Source organism: Cygnus olor, chromosome 2 (genome assembly GCF_009769625.2).
Source record: "Cygnus olor isolate bCygOlo1 chromosome 2, bCygOlo1.pri.v2, whole genome shotgun sequence".
Classification (NCBI taxonomy): Eukaryota; Metazoa; Chordata; class Aves; order Anseriformes; family Anatidae; genus Cygnus; species Cygnus olor.
In genome coordinates this window covers 81,108,778-81,132,977 of record NC_049170.1, presented here as the reverse complement: position 1 = coordinate 81,132,977, position 24,200 = coordinate 81,108,778, and the positions used below count along the sequence as shown (strand labels likewise).

Sequence of the window (24,200 nt, the reverse complement as noted above, 5' to 3'; positions counted from 1 at the left end):
TCCTCTTTAAAAACAAGCAAATAAATTATATCAACACACTGCTACTCATATATTTATGCAAAAAAAGAAAAATGTCGCAACTATAGATGAATTAGCCTTTACACTTAGATGCCATATTTACATTTATTTTCATTTGATAATGTTTTTGACTGTATTCAATTTATGTTTACATTTCCTTTTTATCTTGGAGATAAGGCCATCATATTTCAGTACAATTCAGCTATCTTCTCACTTGACAATGATCATTTTTTTTGGGGGCAGTACCATTCATAGATGTAACCATCTTTCAACCCCCAAACTAAAACACAAGGTTTATTACGAGAGACCACCATTTTGAAAACACTGTTCAGATATGCCAGTTGCGTTTTTAAGCTGGCACTTTTTCTTTTAAATAGTTTAAGAAGGCAAGTAACAGGTCACAGTTCTCAGGTGTTCAGTTTTGCACATTCCTCCTGTTTCAACAGGTGATTAAGGCTCTTAAAGTTGATAAAGTCATAGAGTCCAACAGGCCACAATATATTCCTGAAATCTGCTTGTACATCTGCATTGCTTGAAAGAAGATAGTTCTGAAAAAGACTTCAGACCCAGCTGAAGCTGTGGCTAACAAGTAAGACACATTATCATTCTCTTAAAAAAATAACTGACTAAATTTGAGGGATGGAAAGCAGCTCTCTGCATACACATCTATTAACCACAATGTGGACTACCTTCATTACTGCCACAAATTCTACATGAAAGATCCCCACCATATTTCTACTTGCAGGGAATTCAACTCTTCTGCTTCCAAAATGAAATTCAAGTTCTGCCCATGGACTGCAGCATTCACAACATCCCAAACAGTTGTTAAACAAAAATATTTGGATTTGGTGTTAATCTGTAATCCTCAAAACTGTTGGTGTTCAGATCACCGTAAGGACTGCTGCGTTTTTCCTACAACACTGAATAGAGACAACTAGCAAGCATTACTTAAGTGTTTTCTCTGATGGCAGTTGCTACTTCTTTCAAGACAACTCCATGGGCTGGTGGGAGCAGTGAAGAATGGAAATGCACCAGAAAAGAAATCTTCCCCTCGGCAACAGGGGCAGTCCTGTTCTTCCTCTTCTTACTTCATCTGGGAGTTAAATGCAATCTCCCTGAGTGCTGGGCCAGCCTTCTGGAGAGAAGGTTTTGGAGAAAGATGCCGTTACAAGAAGAGGCTCCAGATCTGAAAGAACAGCTTCCTCCCCAGGCTCAGCAGCAGCAGAGCAAAAAAGAAGTGCCACAGAAGAGCTCCCTCTTCATATGCCAAGGACATCCACTTCTGCCATCATCCCCAGGCCAGAGAGCAGTCTTGGAGCTTCCCAAAGGGAAGGGAGGCTGCCAGCTGGGTTGAGCTAAGCAGAGATGCTCTCCCGTGATTAATTTATATTTAAAGCTCTCATTGTGTGCCTATTTTGGTCTACCATCATCCTCAAAGTTTCTTGGTTGAATGCCTTTTTTGAAGGGTAGGTCTTGTTCATTTTCTGACCCATGAGAAAAAGAGGTCTTTCAAGAGTAATATGCTAAGTGGGAAGGCCTACTAGAAATGGGATTTATTTGGTGCAAAAACATATAAATACAGATTAAATGTCAACACCTTTGGGTAAGCACTGGTAGATATTAATAAAGTTGTAAACAAAGTTGTCCAATCTAAAAGCCTCCTCATCAAGCAGTAGCTGCAGGGCTTGCTTCAGGGAACCTTGTTTTCCTTACTGTTTTTCCTGCTTTTTTGGGATGAAGAGAATCACTGTCTATGAAGATCATCTACCCCCTGCAATGTGTAATCAGTTCTTCATGGGAAGAACACACGGCAAGCAAGTTTAGAGTTTGTTCACATCAACTACTATTGCTTCTTTGCTTCCTCTAGTACTGCCTGGAAACTCATTGTTTCAAACCAGTTGCCATGGAGCAGCCTTTCCTGAGATTCCAAATGCAATTCCTCCTCTTTCAATTCACATGGCTACATTCTTCAGTTAAAGGAAAATGAGATAAGTGGGGTGAAACACTTCAGGTCTGCTTTCTTTGTTCCCTTCTTCTATCCCTTTCCTTAAATGCTTGTATGCATACTATTTGTGATATACATTTTCTTCTTAAATCACTTTTCATATTCACAAGATGGTCGTCACAACATATCGGCTCTTTTATTTATTTATTTATTTATTTATTTAGCCTGATTTTACCTTGTAAGCCATAAATTTAAGTCATGGGATACAGTTCTTATGTTTCCCTTGTTGGAAACACAGGGTTCAGTATTCTTCATGAAGATATTTTAAGCAGCAATGTACAGTAAGTAGTAACTATTCACAGTGAATTCCACTGAAGTCATGTCCAAAACATTTTTTTAAAGAGACATGCAAAGAATCAAGTCAAATCTAAAAGCTGCATTATTTATTACAATTTGTTGAAATATGTTCTGTTGGACCATCATGGGAAGCAGACTTCAAAAGACATGAGATTTGCTTATGGCACAGAGATATTTAGAGATAACACCTCAAATGGGAAGGCTTTCTTTAAGGCAGTGTCAGCATGCACAACTTTACAAAATGCGCATAGCATGAAGAACTACATTTTCATTCAAAAGCTCAGTCCTCCAAACATCTGCTGAACCGGAACCATCCAATAATTTTTCTCCTCATTAAACAAAGAGTTAACCTCTCCTTACAGTAAAATACCTTGAAACAATTGAGTGTGCACTAAAGTGTAATCATTTCTGATCTCCAAATTATAAGCAAAGTACACAGTAAATTATTTTCAGCAAATTTCCAAGAGTAATGCTTTTCCTTCAGGAAAAATGGGTACTTGCTTCCATGGATGGGGGCATTTTGAAGGTTTGAGCATTCATTCTTCCTGTCATCAGGAAGAATTGATCACATTTTATTTATGTCACTTAAGGCTGTCCTCAGACCTCTATCAGATACTAAGAAGCTCATGATGAAACAGAAGTGGGGTGAAGAACATCACTAACATTTTACCCCTCCAAGAAGGTTCATGCAATAAATAGGAGGTTGCTGGGTGAACTGAAGAACCAAATAAATGCATCTTCTTGATACAAGTTGCTCTAGAAACAGTTCTGAGGAGAGCCCACTAACATATCACGTTATTCTCTTACTGTATCTCTTACTGTACAACATTTTGTACAGTGTAAGTGGGACTAGCTCCATTGTGAAGAATCTGTCAAAATATGGCCCAGAAACTATTAAGGGAGACCACAAAACTAAAAGAAAACTAGCAATTAAACAAACACCTATTTAAACATGAGATTTCATGCTGTCAGTGATGTAAAAGCCTATTTAGCTGCATCAATAACATATTGGTAAATAATTTTTAGGTAAAATGTTTAAGATACCTGCCTCAAACATTTTAGTGTTCTAATATCTCAATGTTTTCAAACTTTTATAGCTCTTTGGAGGGTCAGCCACTTTGTAATTGCTACAACTTATGCAAGAACCACATCAGTATTTCTGCCTAACAGAAAGTGTCTTCCTGTGCCCTTCATGTTTTCCCCTCTTGGTAATACACCCACACAAATGTATATACTTTGTCACATTTTGATCATAGAAAAATAATTACTTTCCTGAGATAGAAGCTAACATAACGGGAGGCTTAGCTATTAAGTGTTTTTTTTTTTTTTTTTTTTTTTTTTAAATAACGAATCCTATATGAAGCATGGCTTAAAAATAACTACTAGTTAATACAATTCAGTCAGAGGAAACTGGGATTCCCTTCCTGCGTCTGGGAACTTTTCTTCACCAAACAAGTAGACTAAAAAACCATTAAATATAAAAACAAAGTCTTACTTCCTTCAGTGTGAGCCTGCGGATTCTTATAGAGATGTTCAATCCGGCCTGTATTAAAGGAACTGGATCGACGAACGATTCCATGCACCTGGGGGTTAAACAAGGAAAAATATAAAAGGAAATAGTAAACATAAGAGGGGTAAATGATTTAAACTTTAAAACTTCTATGTTTACATTTTTGTGATATTTTAAGAACAGGAGACCTATCATGCCTCCCTTCAGACACATGTACCTTGTCTTTCTATCAGGTAATCAGTTCTCCTCCATTCCTAAAGGCAGACCTGTAGGGTCCAAATCCTAACAAAATACTTTGAGATGTGTTATGATGTCATTTATTTTAGTACCCTTGAGTGGTTTCACCTTCTCCCTTGTTGACACCACTAGCAGCCCAAGCATCACACACAGTACAGAAAACCCACTGAATTGCCCAGGAGCACCGTATCTCCTAGTGAGCTGAACTCGCCAGTATCACTACAGTTGGAGAAGCAATGTGTGGATCCCAAGATAACTACTTCTACCTGGTTACAGAGAAGCCTTTCTGAAGCCAAAGGTGACAGGCATGGAAAAACTAGGAGTTGTGACTAGGGAAAGGAAAGAGGTGGGCAGAGAAGAGAGAAGGGAGGAAAATAAGGAAGAAAAAGCAGCAGCAGCAAGGCCCAAATATACTTTAGAAAACAGCTGTTATTCACTCTCTGGTGTCTTGGAAGAACAGACAGAACAGTCAGTCCCTTTTTTTTTTTTTTAACCTCATGAGTCAGTGTTCTCAGATGGGTTACAAGACACACAGGCAAGTCTAAGACTGAAACACAGGTTGGGAATTTCCTTTAACCAGCCACGATAAATAAGTTGGTAAAAAAGCAGCAGTTCTGACTAATGTTAAAAGAAAAGTCTGTTTGTGCCTAATACATTAGAGAAATTGTTCTAACACTGATGCTGTTTCTCCTTATGTAAGATAGCCCCATGCTTCCTGCCAAATTCACGTTAGCTTAGGTTACCTGACGCAGGACTTGTGTTTCCACAAGTGAAATCAAGCTTCAACATCTGACTGTCCTCCACTTCTCACTGTCCTGCATTTCTGAAGGTGATCCTTTACAATTTGAAGCATCCAATGCTTGGTTAAGTTGGTCCATCACTTCACACTCACTTCATGCTAACTTTACCTTCCTGCTGGTGAGAATACACCAGCAGGAAGAGCTGGTGGGCTGTTTTGGTTTTGTGTTTTGTTTTACACATGGCACAAGCTACAGTTATTTACACAGAGAACACTTTATTCCATCTTAAGTGTGAAATTTAACTGGGGAAAAAGAAAGGTATTTACAACCTTAGAGTGAGACCAGCTTGCTGCTTTGTGAATGACATTTTGGTGACAAGGTCTGTAATTATAGCTGAACAGATTCATCTTAACAACTTGCTCATCAATTCTATGATGCAATTTCCTTGCATAAAACTTCTATTGCCCAGCTACACCACAGCCTCATAATATAGCTTGTTCTAGCATTCAAATGCTAAACATCCTGCAACCAAGTAGAATACCTACTTCTTGAAGATCAACAGGGAACTTAGACACACAGCCACAAAAAAAAAAAAAAAATTGTTTCCCAAACAATGAATGTATCAATGTAAGTTTTACATTCTGTAGTTAAAACCCCCATCAAGATAATTTATGGAATGTGTGAAAAATTTATAGGGACATATGGTTTATTGAGAAATGTTTTCAAACATGACACCTCCATAAGAACTTCACTTTCGCAAAAGATGCTGGCAATGCTTGGATTACTGAAATGAACATCTGTTTTGCTCAGCAAAACAAGACTTCACCATTTTAAAGTATCAAGTTATTCAAAAGGAAGTTAACCGAAATACTTCAACTGTCCTAGCAAAATCAGACATTTTAGCCTAAAATCCAGATGAGGCCTCTGATCTCTCAATTCTCTCTGAATGAAATCATGCTGAAAATCAAGTTCACACAAATGATTGACCAATAAGTCAAACCTTGCCAGCTCAAAGCTTGATGAAAGATTGCACTTGCAAGAGCTTTGAGTCAGCTGAATGACTGCAATACCAACATTTGACCAATGAGATGTGTTAAATGCAATCACCCCAGGACTTCAAAATGCTTCAAACAAATCCAGGGAGCCTCTTGCATCCAGCAATTACAAGAAAACAACCCCAGCTTTTTTTTTTTTTTTTAAACCTCCCACTCCTTTTTCTGGTATGCACATACAAGAGAAAGAAGGCCTGCCAAATGCTTAATCCATGACAGCAATATTACTGTAAAAAATGATGAAAGGTACCTTTGTCTGCATGGGACAGGTGAAATGCAAACTTTGTGACAAGCCAAAATGTGTGCAAACAGGTTAATCTAGTTAAGAATGTAAGATTGGTGGATTTTCCCTCAATAGGACTTGATCTTTAGATAGATCACAATTTAAAAAAAATGAACAGTAAAACAAATGACCTTGGTTAGGGAGGCAATCAATCAGTTATCATTTACCCCGGCACTGAGTTATTCAGGAACTGAGGTTTCCAGCTAGGAACACAATAAAGAATTTCAACAAATAGATGGAGATTGGAGGAACAAAGAGGAAAAACCCTCTACCCTCTTATTGTAATATTGCTACTATGAAAAAGATCCATATATTTCCATATGGGGTCAATTAATATTTCATTTTAGTTGCAGTTAGCAGTTCTCATTTCATCATGGACTAAGAAAAGAGCACATGCTTTTACCTGTAAGACAGCAGAAGCAACCACAATGATACTTCTCATCTCCACGTGGAATGGAGAAATAGTAAAAATAATCTATTTACAACACTGAAAAAACAGTAATTGGATCAATCAACAAAAGCAGCAGAAAGAATGTAATGAGCAAGGCAAGAGTAACCATGTGCCAAAGCACGGAAAGTGCTAACCTGCTGAGATGAGTCTTCTTACTAAGCAACAAAGCAATGTTACAACAGACATAATTAGCCAATATTAGTGAGCATTAAACTTTTACTGACCCAGAAAATACTCCATTGTGAAGAGATTAATTCGACCATCCCTTTTCTTCTTTTTTTTTCTACTATCATACCTCTGGAAGCATCTTTCATGACTGATATGGCTAGCGTTCTCAGACATACGTCCACAACAGTTCAAACCCACTGAATCATTCCATAATTACGTGATTGTTACACTGGTGGTCCACAGAAAAAAAAAAAGTGTGATTGGCAGGTTAAGTTACACGGTAGGAAAGAATCTGATTCCCTTTATTTTAAGGAAAAGGTCAATAAAATCATTTGCTAAGCAAGAATATAGTGAAAGCAAAATGCAAGGTTTTCATTAAAGTACAACTGCTGAAATAAGAGGGCCACTAGTGTCGAGAGAGACAAAAAGAACAAGAGATCCTTATTCCTTTATGCGGTACATTGCATCATAAATTATTCCCTAATTCCTTACAGTTTTGGCTCGCACAGGTTACTGTTTATCTGAGTTGGCGGGAAACATGCAAAGCAGCTATACCCTGAGGAGAAGAGGGAATCCATCAGTGGACATTAGATGATAAATAGTACAATAAGCTGGCATGATTACAGGCCGTGTTGCACATTCCTCTCTGGAGTTTTGATTTGTTATCTAGGGTTGAGTGGAAAACATACACAGAGGACAGAAGCAAAGGAAGCTAGAGCAGCAGCATCCAAGTGATTCTATCAGCCTGCAGTTGGTCACCGAGTCACTCACCTCGTAGCCTTTTTCCAGCAGGAACTCAGCCAAGTACGATCCATCCTGGGAAGAGAAAGATACAGGAAAGTGTTAGAAACACAGTGAATGGGCCTGGGAGATTTGGACTGGTCACTCTCTCAAAAAAGGGAAGAAAAATTTTGCAATGAGTTGACTGAACAGCAAGCATATACTTTGACTTCCCTAGATTTATGCACTGACCTAGAATGCTGCAGATGCTTTTTGGTTAATTTTAGATTAAAAAGCAGTATATTTTAAAATAACTTGCTTACAAATGCTGGTTGAGAACTCCTGTCTCTTGAATCTCTTCCCAAATTCCATTATAAAGTGTCTGGGGACATCTTTCCAAAATATCCTAACCGCAGCAGTTACTGAATTTGAACTATTTTGGAGATAGGGAAGGAAAAACATTTTAAAGAAATTCGTGCAAGCTTAGAGCACTGACAACGCACCAATAGGCTTCTGTAGCACCATGTCACACACATCTCTGGGCTCACACTCCTTCCATAAGCAGTCTAAAGAGCAATCATTCTGCCTGACCTACTGAGTTTTTCAAAAAACATCCCTAGCACACCCTATATTTATACTACCGAATACAGGTAGTGGTAATCCACAGTTTGTATATCATTGAGGGTAGAAAGGTGTTCCCCCCTCCTCTCCTCCTTTTAAATGTCTATCAAAAAAATTACAAAATTCCCCAAAAGCAAATGATTCAAAGCACGTGTTTTCCTGAAAGAAAATGATTTTCCTGGCATCACTATTGCCAGGATTTCAAAATACAGAAAGTCACATTATCCTCAAATTTCTATGTACCATCACAAATCCAGCAAAGTTCACCCCTCTGGAATGAGCGCTAACCAATGCAGTGAATATCAGTCGTGCCCAAAGACTCTGTTTCTTTTGCCTTCTTGAGTTAATTGCTTCCTTTAATAATGTGAGAGCATTCCAGAGTCAATTGCCTTGCCTCAGGAATACCACAAAAACATGGGATACCACCTTTACTTACATGCTTAAGCTCTGTTATGTGTGTCTGCCCTGACATGATCCTGGCCAGAGACACCAAAGTACAAAACTGAACACACAGCTTTTTGGTCCTCTTTTTTTAAGCCATGCTTCCAGAGAGCAACCTCTCACCTAAGATTAAATGAACTTTTCTCATCTCAGACTGCCTAAGGAGAATAACACAATAAAGAAAGAAATTTGAGAAGCACCAGGAGGCCCTAAAGCAGCAGGATGGCCTGTGGAGGGTAGTACATTGATGGCAAAATCATGCTTAAATCTACTCGCAATGGCAGGGTGCAGGGTACTACCGTATGTTTAAAACTCCAGCATTGCTGAAACACTGGAGCCTTGATGGTGCAAATGTTTCAGTCTCACACAGTCTAGAAGAGCCTGAAACCACAGAAGTCTCAGCTTACACATACTGCTCCCAATGTACGTATAATGTGCATGTGCTCACAACTTCCTACTCACAACTTCCCAGTGCCTGTAACCAGAGCAGACCACGACACTGGTTGATCTGGAACAAAACAAGCCATGTGTGCCATGGAATCAGTGGAACAGTATGTGCTCCTGGACGTCACACAGAACAAGATCCCATCGAAGGGAGAAGCAAAGAATAGGCAATGAAAACTAGAGAAATACATGGTTGGGCCCAAAAGTCTTTAAAGTAGTTGTCTCTCTTAGTAATTCCCCCAGGATTTAGCAGAGGTGGATCGGGGAAAACTCCCTAAGACCCCTTGGTTACGCATTCGACCAAACTAAACAAAAAGGAGGTGAAAGTGGGAAACCCAGAGAGTGCAAAGGAGATGAAGAAAGAAAGGCTGTGATTGCTTAGGAAGTTGACGTGAAACAGACTTGACTAGGATTGAACCCTGTCAATAAGGTCTTGTTCTTCTCACCCAGGCCATTGCTCAAACTTTCCAATCGCACTGGAACATTTTGAACCAGCAGTGGCATTTGCTTCCTCTGTGCTTCCTTTCCAGGTCTATCAAGTGATAGGGCAGGGCTTCACAATGAGTGGGAAACAGGCAGCAAGTGTGAAAGCTACGGGTTTCTGGCTGTAGCACGGCACAGCTGATTTACTGTCTGCTAATCGCACACAATGCAGATTCGAGCTGTCCTGCACTATGACACATTATCACAGAAAGCCCCCAACTTTCACATTTCCCTTCCTTTTCTTTTCAGTACAGCAGCTGTCAGTAAGAATGGTAATCAGAACAGCAAAGTGCCTAAGAGTTTGCAGCTTGTAAGGACAGCAGCTTCAATCTTTTCCTGACAGGATCAAAGAGCTACGAATTATTAAACAGGATCTGTTAAGTGGTTTAAACCTACATTATGCATATAAATTCTAGTATTGAAGCTATGTATTTTGATTTATACTACAGAGCTTTCAGCATTCCAGGATCACTAAACCAGGAAAGGAACATTAAAGGAACTTGGTAATTAGCAAGAAAGTTCAATTTTTGTTAGAGGTAGCAGTTTTTGCTTCGAGTCACAAAGCCTAAGAGGACAGAAGTACTTCCCTTTGTGGAAAAAAACATCCATTTTAATAAAAGAAAATAGGCTATAAACTACTTTAGGTAGAATCGTAGAGAGATCTGGCTCCAGACCATTTTGAACAGTCAAAACAGTTTGACAAGACTGGTTACATAAACCACCTCAGTTAAAACAGTTCCTCATCAGCACACTGACATGTCAGACTTGAAGAATCATTTCACCACCTTCAGCCAAAGAAGCCTGAAAGCATATGCAAAGAATGATACTTAGCTGGTTTCCAATACACAGCAGCAAGCTTCCAACTGCAGCTGTCTTACAACATGTCTGTAAAATTCCCAGACAAAAGAAAACAGTCATATAAACTAGAGTGAGACAACCTTAGGATGCAATATTTTATATTTAATACAGTAGTTAATGTCAAGAACTTCAATAAACTTTGACGTGCTATCAAAGAAAACCCCTTCCAACAGAGCAAAGAAATTGAGACATATACAAGAGTTAGAGCCTTACCACAAACATCTAAAATAAAAGTAACATTTGACTTGATCTATGAGCAAAGAATAGGATCATCTATAAAGAAAACTGAAAGTAAGAGGAATTAAATAGCCTGTTTAACTATTCAAGTCTCCTTTATTTTGTACTGTTCCACACGGGGAAATCACATTTGTACCCATGGACTAATTTCAAACATACTGACGCATTCAGATAAGGCTGTAAAAGCAATCCCAAACGCAAGACATCTTCCTTTGATGTGACCAGTTCCAATATCCTCCCACAGAGTTCCTGGAATCAAGAACTAAGTTACACACCCTACCTGAACGTTTGTAATCTAGAGAAGAATCCTCCTTCCCCACAGCTCCTTTCTACTAAAGAAAGAGAAGCAAAAGAAAGCACCAGACAGACAAACAAATGAAGAGAGATCGGGAGTAGGATGAACAGAGTTCTCATTACAATTCCTTGAATTCTGGGGGAAAGAATACAGTGGTGTTTTTTGTTTGGTTGTTTTTTTTGTGTTGTTTGTTTGTTTTTACAGAAGGAGGATAAGGAATTAAAAACCTAACACAAGCGATGCAAGTGTACCATAAACATCACACAGAGAAGAACGGACTCTCATAGAAGAGGATTGGGGTGGGGGTATGAACATTTTAGAGGAAACATCTCCACAGTATTGTGGTGAAGATGACATCCCACACAAACATGCAATTTTATAACAACGCCATAAAAATCATTGAGAAATCTTGCTGAAGGTCCTAATGAAACTGTCCAACAGCCCAGATCTCTACTTGTTTCTGAAACAGAGTAGGTATCAACCAGAACCTACAAAACCTGGCTCCAGCCCAGAAGAGAGACAGCCACAGAAAAAGCATCATATCATTGGGTAACATAGCAGGGGAGAGAGCCTGAGTACTGCGCTGTCTTCCTTGCTCTTAATGCCTGCCCATCTGCAAATACATTGGCAGTAAAGCCTGAGAACATAAAACACAACAACTTCAGTCAGATGCAGTGTTTGAGGAAGGTTTATATCTTTTTCATAATTTTTGTATTTTTAAGTTGGGTATGATGAAATATCTGTCCACGTCATAAGCTTATAGACCTGCTCTGTACTTTTCCGCAGCTCCTATACCAGGTTTGTAGACTTTGTTATTCCTTTTGGAAAAAAAATGCCATAATTTTCCACAAAGACAAAAGATGGTTATACTTACAAAGTTCACAACTGAAAAAGGCTAATGACATACCCTTACAAGTAACACTACAAAGGTGAGTTCATGGCAGTTCAAAATATAGACAGTGTCAATTATCAAAGTCATTCATAACAGTCCTAAACTCCTTTTAAATTACAAGGTATAGCTGTGCTCTGAAGTCAAATTTTGATAGGTTTAATTAGCCTGTTCAGGGGAAGGAACATGAAGAGAAGAGGTACAAATTCAGTCATAGGGCAGGGGTTTTTATTTCTTAAAGGATTTTTTCTACCAGCTTTGCACCATCACAATATTCCTTTATCCTGATTTAAAGGAATAATTTATACTTCCATTAAGATACATAGAACTGGTGGCACTAGTAGCCTTCCACAATAAATAGTTGCTTCATCAAGTTTTAAACTTTCACATAGCTATAGACTAATGCTATTTCAGTGACTTAAGTTGGACTGCGGTGACAGATTCTCTGGAGCAGCGAACATATACCATTCTAAAGCAACATCTAAATGATTTTAATAACAATCCATAAAAAAAACTATTCATTTATTTACAGCATGACATAACGGCCTTCTTTCAAAAAAAGAAATCTGAAAGAGTAATACAGTGTAATGTTATTTTTGCTGAAAAATGCATACTTCTAATCGTTTTCAATGATTTATGGAGGAAATAAGTATTTTTTGTAGCTACTATAAACAGAACAGTGCTGGACTTTGTCTCAAGTCTTCAAGGCAGTATTTGAGGTAAAGCATTAAAGCATGCGTTAAAAAAATCCTCCATACTGAAAAAAGGAAGAATTATGAACTCTGAAGTTTTTAACTGATTTATTAAAGCTGCCACCCTACAAATGCAGTAGCTATTTTGCTATTCAGATTTGTATTCTGGCCAAGTAAGAAGAGAAAACAAGTGTCCTTTTGTTCTCGCAAAAGAAAAAGTCAAAAGGTAATAAATGTTAAAAATCTTTTTTTTTTTTTGAACATTCCTCATAATTGAAGGTTTTTGTCATGCATTAAATGCAGTACAACAAAAAACTAGGCATGAGGAAGAATTATTAGCAACAACAGAAGCATTCTAATTACATTACTCTGTCCTTTTTCAATTAAGCGTTATTTAAAAGAAAAGCGAAGTTGCTTTGGAAAAGTGAATCACCATGTTATTTCCGAGTCTGAGCTCCTTCTGACTTCATACACTATTCCACTGGTAAACTATTAAGTTATATTAAGAATTGCAAGTGCTGTTACATACAACACCAAAAAGTTTTTCTTCCTTCCTCCCGTCGCAGTTATCTTTATCCAGAACAATGTTACCCACATCATCAATATTTATAGCTATTTTACTGCGAATCTGGGCACAGACACTTGTCTAAAGAAATGTACTGTGCCTTTCTAAAGCCAATACAAACAGAATAACTTTGTGTAATTAAAAGTGCGCCTTACAGTTAGGAGAGGCAACCAGTTAGGAGTTTTGGCTTAGATTAAGCCAACAACAGAAACAAATGAAAGCGCAATGCTGCTTAAGTGATTTGATATTCAAAAATATCGAATCAGTCCAAATCAGATTCTATAATATCCAACAGCCTGCAGCTGTCATACAAAAAAAAAACTTGGTTTGGGTAAAATGAATTACACCAAATTGATTACACTAAGGTGTGTGCGTATGGTTTGTTTTTTTTTAATGATTGTAAGAAAATCTGATACCTAATGTGTTATTTCCAAATATGCTTACCACAAATTTCCCAGTGAACAGTCAGATGCTTGACAGGCTTTTTTTTTTTTTTTTTTTTTTTTTAAATAAGGCCCCTACACACTCGAACATTCAGGTACCCAAAAATAACTGCTAGTTTTCGATGTGTCCAAAGAACTATTTTTATAAAGAGGAAAAGTATCAGTAAAGCAGCTTTAAAGATTTTAAAGAACAAGCCTTTCCCAAATTCTTGTAATAAGCCATAATACATTACATCTTTCTTCAGATATGAATGTGGGCAGTATACTAAAGTAAACCAATTATGAACTCTAAATTTGAGAAAAACCTAGCTATATTTTTCTGTCTCACTAGTGAAACCACAGGGATTGTAAGAACGTGTCAAACAGCTCTATAAACATGGCAACACAAATCATATGGATGACAGTCTACGATAAAATTAAAACTTGCACGTAGTGTTTGTAATGGAAACCTGCAACACTTAACAGCCACAAGATGATGGTTTTGTCCATCCTCATGTCCTCCTGCTTTCAAAGAACTACTGCTATCACATGGTCCTTTACCTTTCCAAAGCAGTAGCAGCAATTCCCACTAGCAGCAGCCAAGAGCTTTCTAGATATGCCCATCCTCTAGCACCCAGACTAATCCACCAGACCTTACTGCTGAAACCTCTCAACCTGCAAACAAATGCAAAATAACTAAGACCAAACACTGCTCGGTGGAAACTCAGACAAGCAGACCTGGTTGCACAGAGCAAAGAAACCAGTGAACCCAGAACCAAGCTGCAGGGCACCTTCTCAAAAGAAGGATTTAACCTTGCATTTTGAAAGAGTCAGGATTTGTTGCTGTAATGATAAAAAGCCATAAAGTCCAGAAAGAGTTTTGGAAGAAACACGGCATCTGTTATGATCACAGCACGTAAGTAATTTTGTGAACTGACACAAGGAGGAAAAGACGAAGTCTTAGCCATAATCTTCACATGGCATCTTTACCATCAACAACCTGGAAACGCCAAAGCAAAAGCAATCAACGTTGCTATTACCGCAACTGGGAGGCCACCTGAACCTATGACCATAGCTCAACACGTGTCATGCCAGATGAGAACCCACTTCATTCCCAGATGAAGCTTTTTTCCTTTTTGCTACAGCAGCCTACTACAGCTGCCGAGGTTAGAGCTGCTTTCAGCATCATATCACCAGCCTCCCGTGCTGATAATCCAGTAGGCTTTCTGACACCAATGTTCACTGCCTGAGCGTATATTACTTTACCTTTATCCCAAGACCTCTTTCCCTTCTGACTGTCCCCCCATGTTTTTTCATTTTGTTTTTTTTTGTTTGTTTGTTTTTAAAAAAAGGATTGCAAGGTCTGTTATTTCAGACAAACAAAACAAACATCACACTTGCTATCTCACTTGCATGAGACCAAACTTAATGAGGGAGATGTAAATAAATGTACATAAGAGAAAAAGGGTTAGAATTCATTCTTCTGTACTCATCAGCTTTAAATATGAACATAGGAATTTAGTCTGAAACTTCATTTATTTACAGACAAACAAGAACAGAAGGAAAGCACATTACAGTTGCAATAGAGAAGCAATGTGCAGTAAGCCAACTTCATTTTTCTTCAGTATTTCCATGGTTTTAAGTTTGAAAATGCAGTCAGGAATGCTCAGCTGGTATTTCTGAGCTTTAACAGATCTCAGTCTTGCAGTATTTGCTTGGGTTGAGTGAAAGCTCTGATACACGCAGCACCGAAGTGATACAGCAGTATTATCGGGGTGGTCTGGCAGAGCAGTGATACAGTCTGCAAGTCATAGGAGCGACCAGTGTTTCCTGGACATCTGAAACCCTAGGATAAGACCCCTTGTGCTGCAGCTGATCATCCGCTCTCAGGCATTACTTCTCCCATTCAGCATGGTGAAAGCCCAGCATTCACTGGTCTGACATCCATTGAAGCACAAACAGTTTTTCAGGAACTCTGCTGGTTCATGTAATTCCTCTCTCTTGATTTCAAGATTGTTAGTGAAGATCAGAAAGTGCGAGAGAGATGTTTAAAAGGTGACCCCCAACACTATCCACACTGTTGTGAATATTTAGCGACCAAGACTAGAGTTGTTCCTTAATCTCTACTCGACACGTGTTCTTGTTACCTGAAACAGGGGCACACTAAGTATTTTGAGTTTTAAATACCTCTAAGCTATGCTTCAAAACAATGAAAAAGACACAAATGATAGGACTCTTGAGATGACAAGCCCTTCCTATGCCTTCTGAAAGATCATCCTCACAAAATCTTGGGAACAATTAGGCAAGTCAAAGGAACACAACCTACAAATACTCGAATAGAATGCGTTTAAATAGTTTTTCCAGACAACACTCTGAAATCCATGTTTTGCCAAACATTTTTATTATGCTCAGAATCTGCACTGTCAGATATTTTTGGACAAGAGGCTGAATATGCTTCAAAAGTTTTGTTGTTTGCTTTTATATAGTCTAGGATTTTTTAATTATTTTTGCAGTTATGTTCTATAGTCCAATTGTAAATAAAAGAAATACATGGCTAGTACATCTTGATTTGGTACATAATTTACCAATGAATGCAACTACTGATTCTGACAGTGCATGCCTTCCTCTGGAAGCGTTGACAGCCATTGATGAAGATGCCTAATTATATAATAAGAGCACTGATATTTATTAAAATAGATTGATTGAAAGTGGACATTAGACCTGACACCTCTCTTCCACAGGGCCACGTGGACTAGCTCTTGTTAATCAAGTGCTCAGATTCCACATGAACTGAGCTTCCTGGTGGCAAAGAGCCAGGCAGGCCAAGCAGGATAAGAATTATCTAGGCGATAGACTGCAAAGGGATGCAATGTTTTTTCAGAGAAGGTTGGCGAGGGTCATCTTTTATTTTCAGATCCTGTACAATGCCTTGTGTACCCAGCTTCAGTTTTCCCCTGTCAACTTAGAAAGGGGAAAAAAAAACATGCAGTTCCATCAATTGCCAAGGTTTTTGTCTAAGGGGAACTAGAAAAGGAAAGTGAGCAACCGTGTTTGTTTATCCTATCTGTCATGAGCAGGATCTGGAATAGGCAACTACAACATTGCCAACAAAATACCTATTCAATTCATAAAATACTAAAAGTCACCTGTAGTCTGAGTTAGCACATTGCCCCCTAGTATCAGGTTCAAGTACAATTATCAACAGAATTTTCAGCTAGCTGGTCTGCAGCTGCTTTATGAATGGCTTCCTAATTATGATTAGGGCAGAGCTATAATCAGGGTAAAGCAACTGTAAAGTCTAAGTATTTCCAGTTCGGTTTTATTCCGATGAATTATGCAATTTCACACAGATCTCTGAAAACAGAAGAACTATTTAAAACTTCTACAAAGAAGTCTTTAAGAAGCATCAAAACAAATTGCTTTAAAGAGCTTGTCACAAACATTTCTTTAACTTCTTTCATTTGCTGTTCCACAAAACCTGAAACTAGTTAAATTTAACTGACTTTACAAGCTGTGGAGAGACTGAGTACATAGGACACATTTTAGTCATTTTTGTCTGTATTCATAGTAATTTCCTCTAATCTCAAGGTTTCTTAGCAGTTCGTTTGAATCACTTTGCACCCTAGAAACTACAGGAAATACTACGGAAACCTCCCTATCTAATTTTCTTTGTAAGCTGTTCTGTTACATTTATTCCTGGTTGAGTTCATAACAGCATACCAAAGCCAAGCAATTCAGCATCACAATGTTACCAGCTTAAATCTTCAAAAAATTCCTTAGTTTAGTTGCCAAGTGACATGAGGGCACACTAACTGAACAAATAAAGCAGTTTGCAAAGAAGTAAAGCATGAAGAAAATGGTATCTAGTTTATTACTAAGGTTTTTTTTTGTTTTCGTTTTTGTTTTGTTTTGTTTTTTTTAAGAAATGTAGAATTTCCATATCATTCATGGAAAACAAACTCCACTGGTTTTGTTAAATATCACATGCACATAAAGCAAAGTACAAGAAACGTTCCCAAGATTTTCAGAAATGGGGATTCAATATGACAATTTCCTCTGAAAAATATACTAAGCACCTCAGGAGAATGTAATTATATATATATGTATATATATATATACACAAAAGAAGTTCCTAACATAAAGTACCAGGGTCATCCTTTTAACACTGTTAAGAACTACAAATTAACACCACCATGCAAATGGCTATTTAGATTAGCTTTTATGCTTCATGTTTGCAGATTCAGCTGCTACCTGGCTTTTGCCTGTGCTAAGACAATACCTCCAGCAGTTCAAGACAACAGATTATCAAGAAATTGCATCTTGTATCTTACAAAGCTTCTTGAATGCTTATTCATCAAATCAAAACATGCTAAAAGTAGTCAGAAAAAGGAAGTTTTCACTGAACTAGATCACACATGGAAAACTAATTTAAGCAGCCTTTTAAAGGTTTGTCATCACCACATCAACTAGGCTACTTTGCATCAAGCATTTGTCTTCTCCTTCTACCTTATTCCAAGAGAAAGGGCATGATCCATTTTCCTCCCATCCCTCCCCTTGAGGGCTATCCATTACTTGGAATGCTTAAAGAGGCACTGTAACAGGATTGTGACTTAAACACCAGATTACATCACCTGCGCCCTCAAACTGTACTACCTGGGACTGCCTAGATGAGCATCCTTACTCTTTAGGGCCTGACTGCATCTAATTTGGGCATCTGGAAATACACTGAAGGATTTGTCTCAACAGAAACATCAGCAAATATGCTGACAACTAATAGGTGTATACAAGCAGCCAGCTAGGTTTAACTCTACCCCACCCTCAGAGAAAATGAGGGTTAACACCAGCAGGATTTTTGGAGGAAGTTACTTGATTTATTACAACTCAGAAAGAACCCTACAACAAACTGCTCTGAGATAGTGGTTAAAAAAAATAAATCAGCCTTCAGGATCTAAGGCACCACAGCTACCTCCCTTTCTCCCCCCACTGAGGCTGATCACACCGCCCATCTCACAACACTGCCTCATTCATTCATCCAGAGTTGTGATTAGCACTGGAACCATCTGTGCGATCTGCTGTGTGCAGACCATCCACAAATACAGGCAGCCATCCAGCTTTCCATTCTGCTCCTGTGGCAGAAATCCAAACAAAAACTGCGGCTTCAGGTTTTTGGATGTCTTGTTTGTCAATATGGTTTTGCTTCTTCAAGAGAAGCTCAACGAGTTGAAGGACTAGAACAGCATTAGCTGGTGCAAAATTCCCAGAATCTCCTTTCAGCTGGATGCCTACACAACATTTAGGTCAAGCACCCTGCATATCTGCATGGCTTGTGACAGGAATATGAACTCTTCTAGTTCTGAGAAAATCAGAAGTGACAACAGTCCTAGACCCACAGGGTGAATATTCAGTTTTTCCAGGTATTTCTACTTTACTCATGACAGAGGTTTACATGAAAACAGGTTCAGTTCCAAACTTGAAAAGTGTTTCCAGGTATTCACATGTACTTCTGTAGTGCAATCTGAGCCTGGCAAACTAATTTAACCATCAGGTGACTGAAGTTTGCATCAGAAAGTAACCAGCATTGGTCCCAGGGAGAAGGCCAATTACCACCTGGATGCACAGGCAAAAAAGGAGGGGTGCTCATCATGCTGAAATGCAACGTGAGAATTTCTCCAAAGTTACTGGCACAGGACCAGCAAAGGTTGAGCTCATTGCATGCCTGTTGACATGCAGGAGAGGTAAACTTGTACAAAAACTTTCACAGAAACCAACATCTGTTCATGTGAGGAATACCAAGTTACAACTATTGTCACCATTTTCATTTTTCTCTGCTACTTTCCATAGAAAATAAGTATTTCATATGTGGTTTCAGATATTTTCTTGTACTTAATGCATTTTTCTCCATATACCCACACATACATCCAGAATATGAGGCCCATATCTAGTCAGTAAAAAGCATTTCACATTGCTAAAAAAAGATACCACTCTTATAAAATAGTTTATTTATTCATGCTCACCCAAGCATCTTAGATGCTAATAACAAGGTTAGTAACACTTTCACAATATTTCATTTTGCTGGTGTTTATTTACAGATTGACACAAACAAAAATGCATCGTACAGTGCAACTTGCTAGACATGTAGTGCAAGATACTAAAAGGAATCTAACCCCCCTTTTAACACAGTGTGTCTAAGTAAAACAAATTTGTCTTGCTTATGCCATGCAGTTAAAGTACAAATTACAAAGTAATTTCGTGAGGTTTTTGTGTCATTCTGCTGAAAAGAACTAAAGCTCTGAAGATGTCGTAACAAAAGGCAAAGACTTAGCTGTACTGACATTCTTAGTATAAAACATGCAAAGAACAGCCTCATGTGCCTTGACTTCTGCCTCTGGCATGACTTGATCTCCTCCAAGCAGGCTGATTTTGTTTTTAAGCTTTTTTCCCCTGTAAGTGTAAAATGATAAGATTGGTTATAAAACACCCCCACATACTATAGCAATGTATGCAAACAGTCCAGAAAACACATCAGGAATTAAAATTCATTAACATTTGTATACAAGTGCTTGTTTCAGGAGAAACTCGGACAAACTCACCATCAGAATGAAAGGAGGGAAGATTTTTTTTTCCTGCATGAAACATTAAATGACATATTCAAATCTATTGTTACAGAACAAGAATGAACTGATGTTAAGATTAGTGGAAGCAACAGGCACTGCACCAAGTCATTTCAAATTGCACAGGATTTGACTGAAATTCAGAAGAAAAGCTTCACTGAAAAATGGAAAGACTATTAAGGTAATATAAATGTCACCAGCCTCTATGGGATCCACTGACTGACTCATTCGAAGACTGCTAACTGACCCTTGACAGCGTTTTATGTGAAGAGTTTTAATTAACTCACAGTCTTAATGGATTATTCTACTGACAATAGTAATACTTTATAGATAGAGCATGAAAACAAAGACAGACCTGTGGGTAACCTAGACAGAGAGCAGTACTAAATCAACTGAAAGGCTCAGAAAGAAGCCTTCAGCTTCCCTGTCAACAACCATTGAGTACATTGTAGAATAGTTGGCAAGAAGTTCTACTGCATCTCATCGCTTCTTTCTCTGGCCTTCTCTTTATAAAATTATTTCCTCCTGATATCACCAGACGCACAATAACTAGGCTAAAAAATTAAGCTTGCTGTCTAAAGCAATCCTCCCACATCTTTTTTCCATATGAAATTCAAGCCTATACAGGAAATATTGCAACATTTCTCTAGGCTTTTCATCATTATTTCTTACAAGAAGATTCTTTTTAACTCTTTTTTTTTGCTGATGAGCAATTTGTCAATACACATGAATTGGCAATATTTTATTAAAGCTTACCAGCTGCAATTTATATATCTCGTCTGCTACATATGCCACTGTACATATTGTTCCCAAGAAAATGAGGCCCTTAATGAGTTTATTTTATCATGCAAAAAAAATGCTACAAGTTATTACAAAAGGGGAAAGAGAGTACAGAAGTTCAAGTACACTAGATGCTAAACTGCAATGCCTTATTCTTAGAATTGTTTTAACTTCCCAAACTTCAGTGTATCACTTGGTGTTCACAGAAAGTTTTGTAGTATTTTATAGTTAATTATGGAAAAAAATGTTACGGTATGAACTATTGATTTCTTCTATAATTTCTTTACACTATATAATTTACAAGAAAAAACAACACAAGTAATTAGAGATTTTAGAATGCACGTTAAATGAATGATACTTGTTTCTTTAATAAAAATATCCTAAACTGACTTAAAAAATTCTAGAAACCCGGATCCATGGATGTCCTTTGCATGGCTTTCAGAAAAGGAAGGCTACATAGCCCAGTCACAGTTTCCTTTCCCAAAGTGGGAGAACTATCTCAGGTGCTATATTTCAGTTATGCCTCCTGAAGATGGAATTTGCCGAAGGGTAGAAGATAACTCTAGAATCCTACAGCATTACTATAGTATTACCAAATTCTAGAACCACACCAAGTTTACTGATCTGTGAACTGCAGATGAATAAATCTGATCTCTACTACTGAAAATTATTTGAATAAAATAGCTATGCAGAACATCTGCACTACTGAAAAATATACTCAAATTGCTTGAAGCAGGAGGTTTGTGTACGTATTAGATAGCCACTCTAAGACTAATATATACATTTCCATGAACTAAGTGCAAGTATTTTAACCTTCCCAATTGTTGTTACACAAATAACAGTTTGAAATGTAAACTGGTTAACAGTATTCCAAAACGGTGCAAATCAGTGGGCTGTCTGAAGGTTACTACCCTCCTATTCGTGAAAAGCACAAGCTGAGAAAAAACTAACAGAGCAGGGGAAAAAGGAAGGGGAACTTGTGCTTTGTTTTTAATAGCACAAACACTCTGAACTAATAGGCACACTATTTAAGGATCATGCAATGTAGCACAGATACAACTCTTCTTCAGATCAAGTACCAGCAATTTTCCAAAGCTCTACAGCAATATTAGCTAATATCAGTACATTACTTCATAATTCCCTAAAAGCATTTTAGTCCAGGTTAGTTAAGATATATCTATTAACGCCTAGCTCAAAGTGAATAAATTCCCTCAGATTATAGGGAAAATCTTAAGCAGGCAGACCAACGACTAAGATAAAACACTCACAGCAAGTTAGTACTCCAAGCAGAACAAACTCGTTCAGATAAAGTAATTGAATCTTTCCTTCGTGTTTCAAAGTATAAGGCAATTCTAAGATAATGCTGAATCCTTCAATACTATGTTAGGCTGAATTATTTATACAGACGTAGGGTTCCACCTCCAAAATAATCTATAATTAAAACACCAGAACCACTTCTCGCAGCTTGCAGCTGAATAGTAGAGTACAGCCTTGGATATCACAGACATCCTGAAGACCCAGTGATGGAATTACAGATCACAGCACAGCTTAACAGGTCTGTAACAGAGGCTGCAAGTATCTTCCTGCAAGGCTTTCATCAAGACATCTGAAGCTGTTAGCCTATTTTAAAACTTGAACAGACTTGACAACAGATTATCTCACATACCAGGGAGACTAATACAGATTTTAGAACCAATGTCAGTTCACAGACCCCTAAAAACACTTCCCAGATTATCCACTGCATTAAATAAAGATGTTCTCATGTAAAAGATGCAAATGAAGGCCATATCGCATCATTCTGATACAAGAGAAACTTTGAGATCCAGCCTTAACAAGTCAACCCCTATACTGTTCTATACTTCTACCTCTGTACTTGGGATTAATGGAATAATCACCAACATGATGATTCAACTGCAAATAATCAGTCCGCTGTATCCTCCCTCATCTCATGTGGTAAGTGTTTGGGATTTTAATCTTCTTCATCTGTGGTAGAGCAGGGGCTGAAAGAGGTATCACTCCATCACGAGAAACAGCAATTCTTCACTCATGTCCCCAGAGCAGAAACTGCATGGCTACAGCTTGATGTGACACCTTCGGTTTTGGTGCAACACAACATTTTCAGTCATCATTTGAAATCACAGAAAACCAATGCACAGGTCAAAGTTTAGCTATAAATTAATAGTCACTTTAATAAAAAATATTTTAAAAAGTGACACCATCTAATCTACTCTTTTGCAGACATCATCTCACAGCTGCAAATATACCAACACAGATATTGGAGAAAGGACAAACTTTTTCCCTTCCGCACAGACTGAAATACCACTTTTGCACAGGAAAACTTACATACTGTCACTGTACTGGAAACTGATTATGCTCTTAAACCTTTTGTACATGTTTGGTTGTGTTGACATGTATATAAACATAAAGAAATCAAACTTGTATAACAAAATACGGCTGAAAGCTTTGATGCTGTTCTGCTCCAACTACATTATGACACAGGAAAAGTGGAGGAACTAAGGAACTCTAACCTGGTGTGAAACCTTTTCACTAATTTGGCAATTGATCAAGGAAATCAAAATACTGGACTGGTTCCAAAGAGAACTGAACTTCCACATTTTGTAGCCGAGAGTAATTAAATGCTGGGTGGATGTCCTGTTAGAAAACAGTGACAAGGAGTCCACAGCCCCTTCTGGACATTCCTCAGAAACAACTCCCTCAGCAGCTAAGAGGAAGCCTCTTATTTCCTCAATTCCAACAGAAGACTGAGTGATATTTCAGCCTACCTGAATCCAAACTGACAGCAGAGACTGGTCTCACAGCAATTTTTATTTTTTTTTTTAATTAAGAAAACCCTATGCAATACCACTGTTTTTTCAATTAACATACCACCTCAGGGACAATCCGTCTTTAAGAAAAATGAGGTGTTAATGGAGTACATGTCATACCAAATGCTCCCTTTAACCTTAATAGTGCAAATTATTTTCAGTTCTTGTAAATAAGCAGTTTCACTTAGCTATTATTTTTACTAGGTTAAGAATAACCTTCTGGTTATTGTAATTCGATCTGCATTGCATGGGTACTTCTTTTTGTCCCCTACCCCTGAACGAAGCATCAGCAGAACTTAAAACAAGCATTCCCTTTCCACAGAGGGAAAAGAAAGGGCAATGAAAAATTGCTCAGGTTTCTGTCACTGGCATTCACTAGAAGAATGTGTTTGCAAAATCTCCTTCAATTCCTAGATTTAAAGATTTTAAGATTTAAGGAAGACAAATTCCAAAGGAAACAAGTCATTTTTAAAGACAAAGGTTCACAGCCTCTAAGTCATTAGTGTCTTCCTTTTCTTTCCAAGACCTTAGATCGTTCTGCATGCCATGGTTCTCT

At 38.0% G+C, this 24,200-nt stretch overlaps 1 protein-coding gene across 2 annotated transcripts in view; it reads right to left on the bottom strand.

The window, feature by feature from the left end:
* Positions 1-24,200, bottom strand: part of GMDS (GDP-mannose 4,6-dehydratase) — a 413,573-nt gene that overhangs the window by 345,666 nt on the left and 43,707 nt on the right. For both annotated transcript variants that reach the window (XM_040547996.1, XM_040547995.1), the window contains exons 2-3: positions 7,533-7,577; positions 3,816-3,903 (exon numbers count right to left, since the gene is read on the bottom strand). In XM_040547996.1, coding sequence (XP_040403930.1) covers positions 3,816-3,903; positions 7,533-7,577 — 133 coding nt within the window. The remainder of the gene's footprint in view (positions 1-3,815; positions 3,904-7,532; positions 7,578-24,200) is intronic.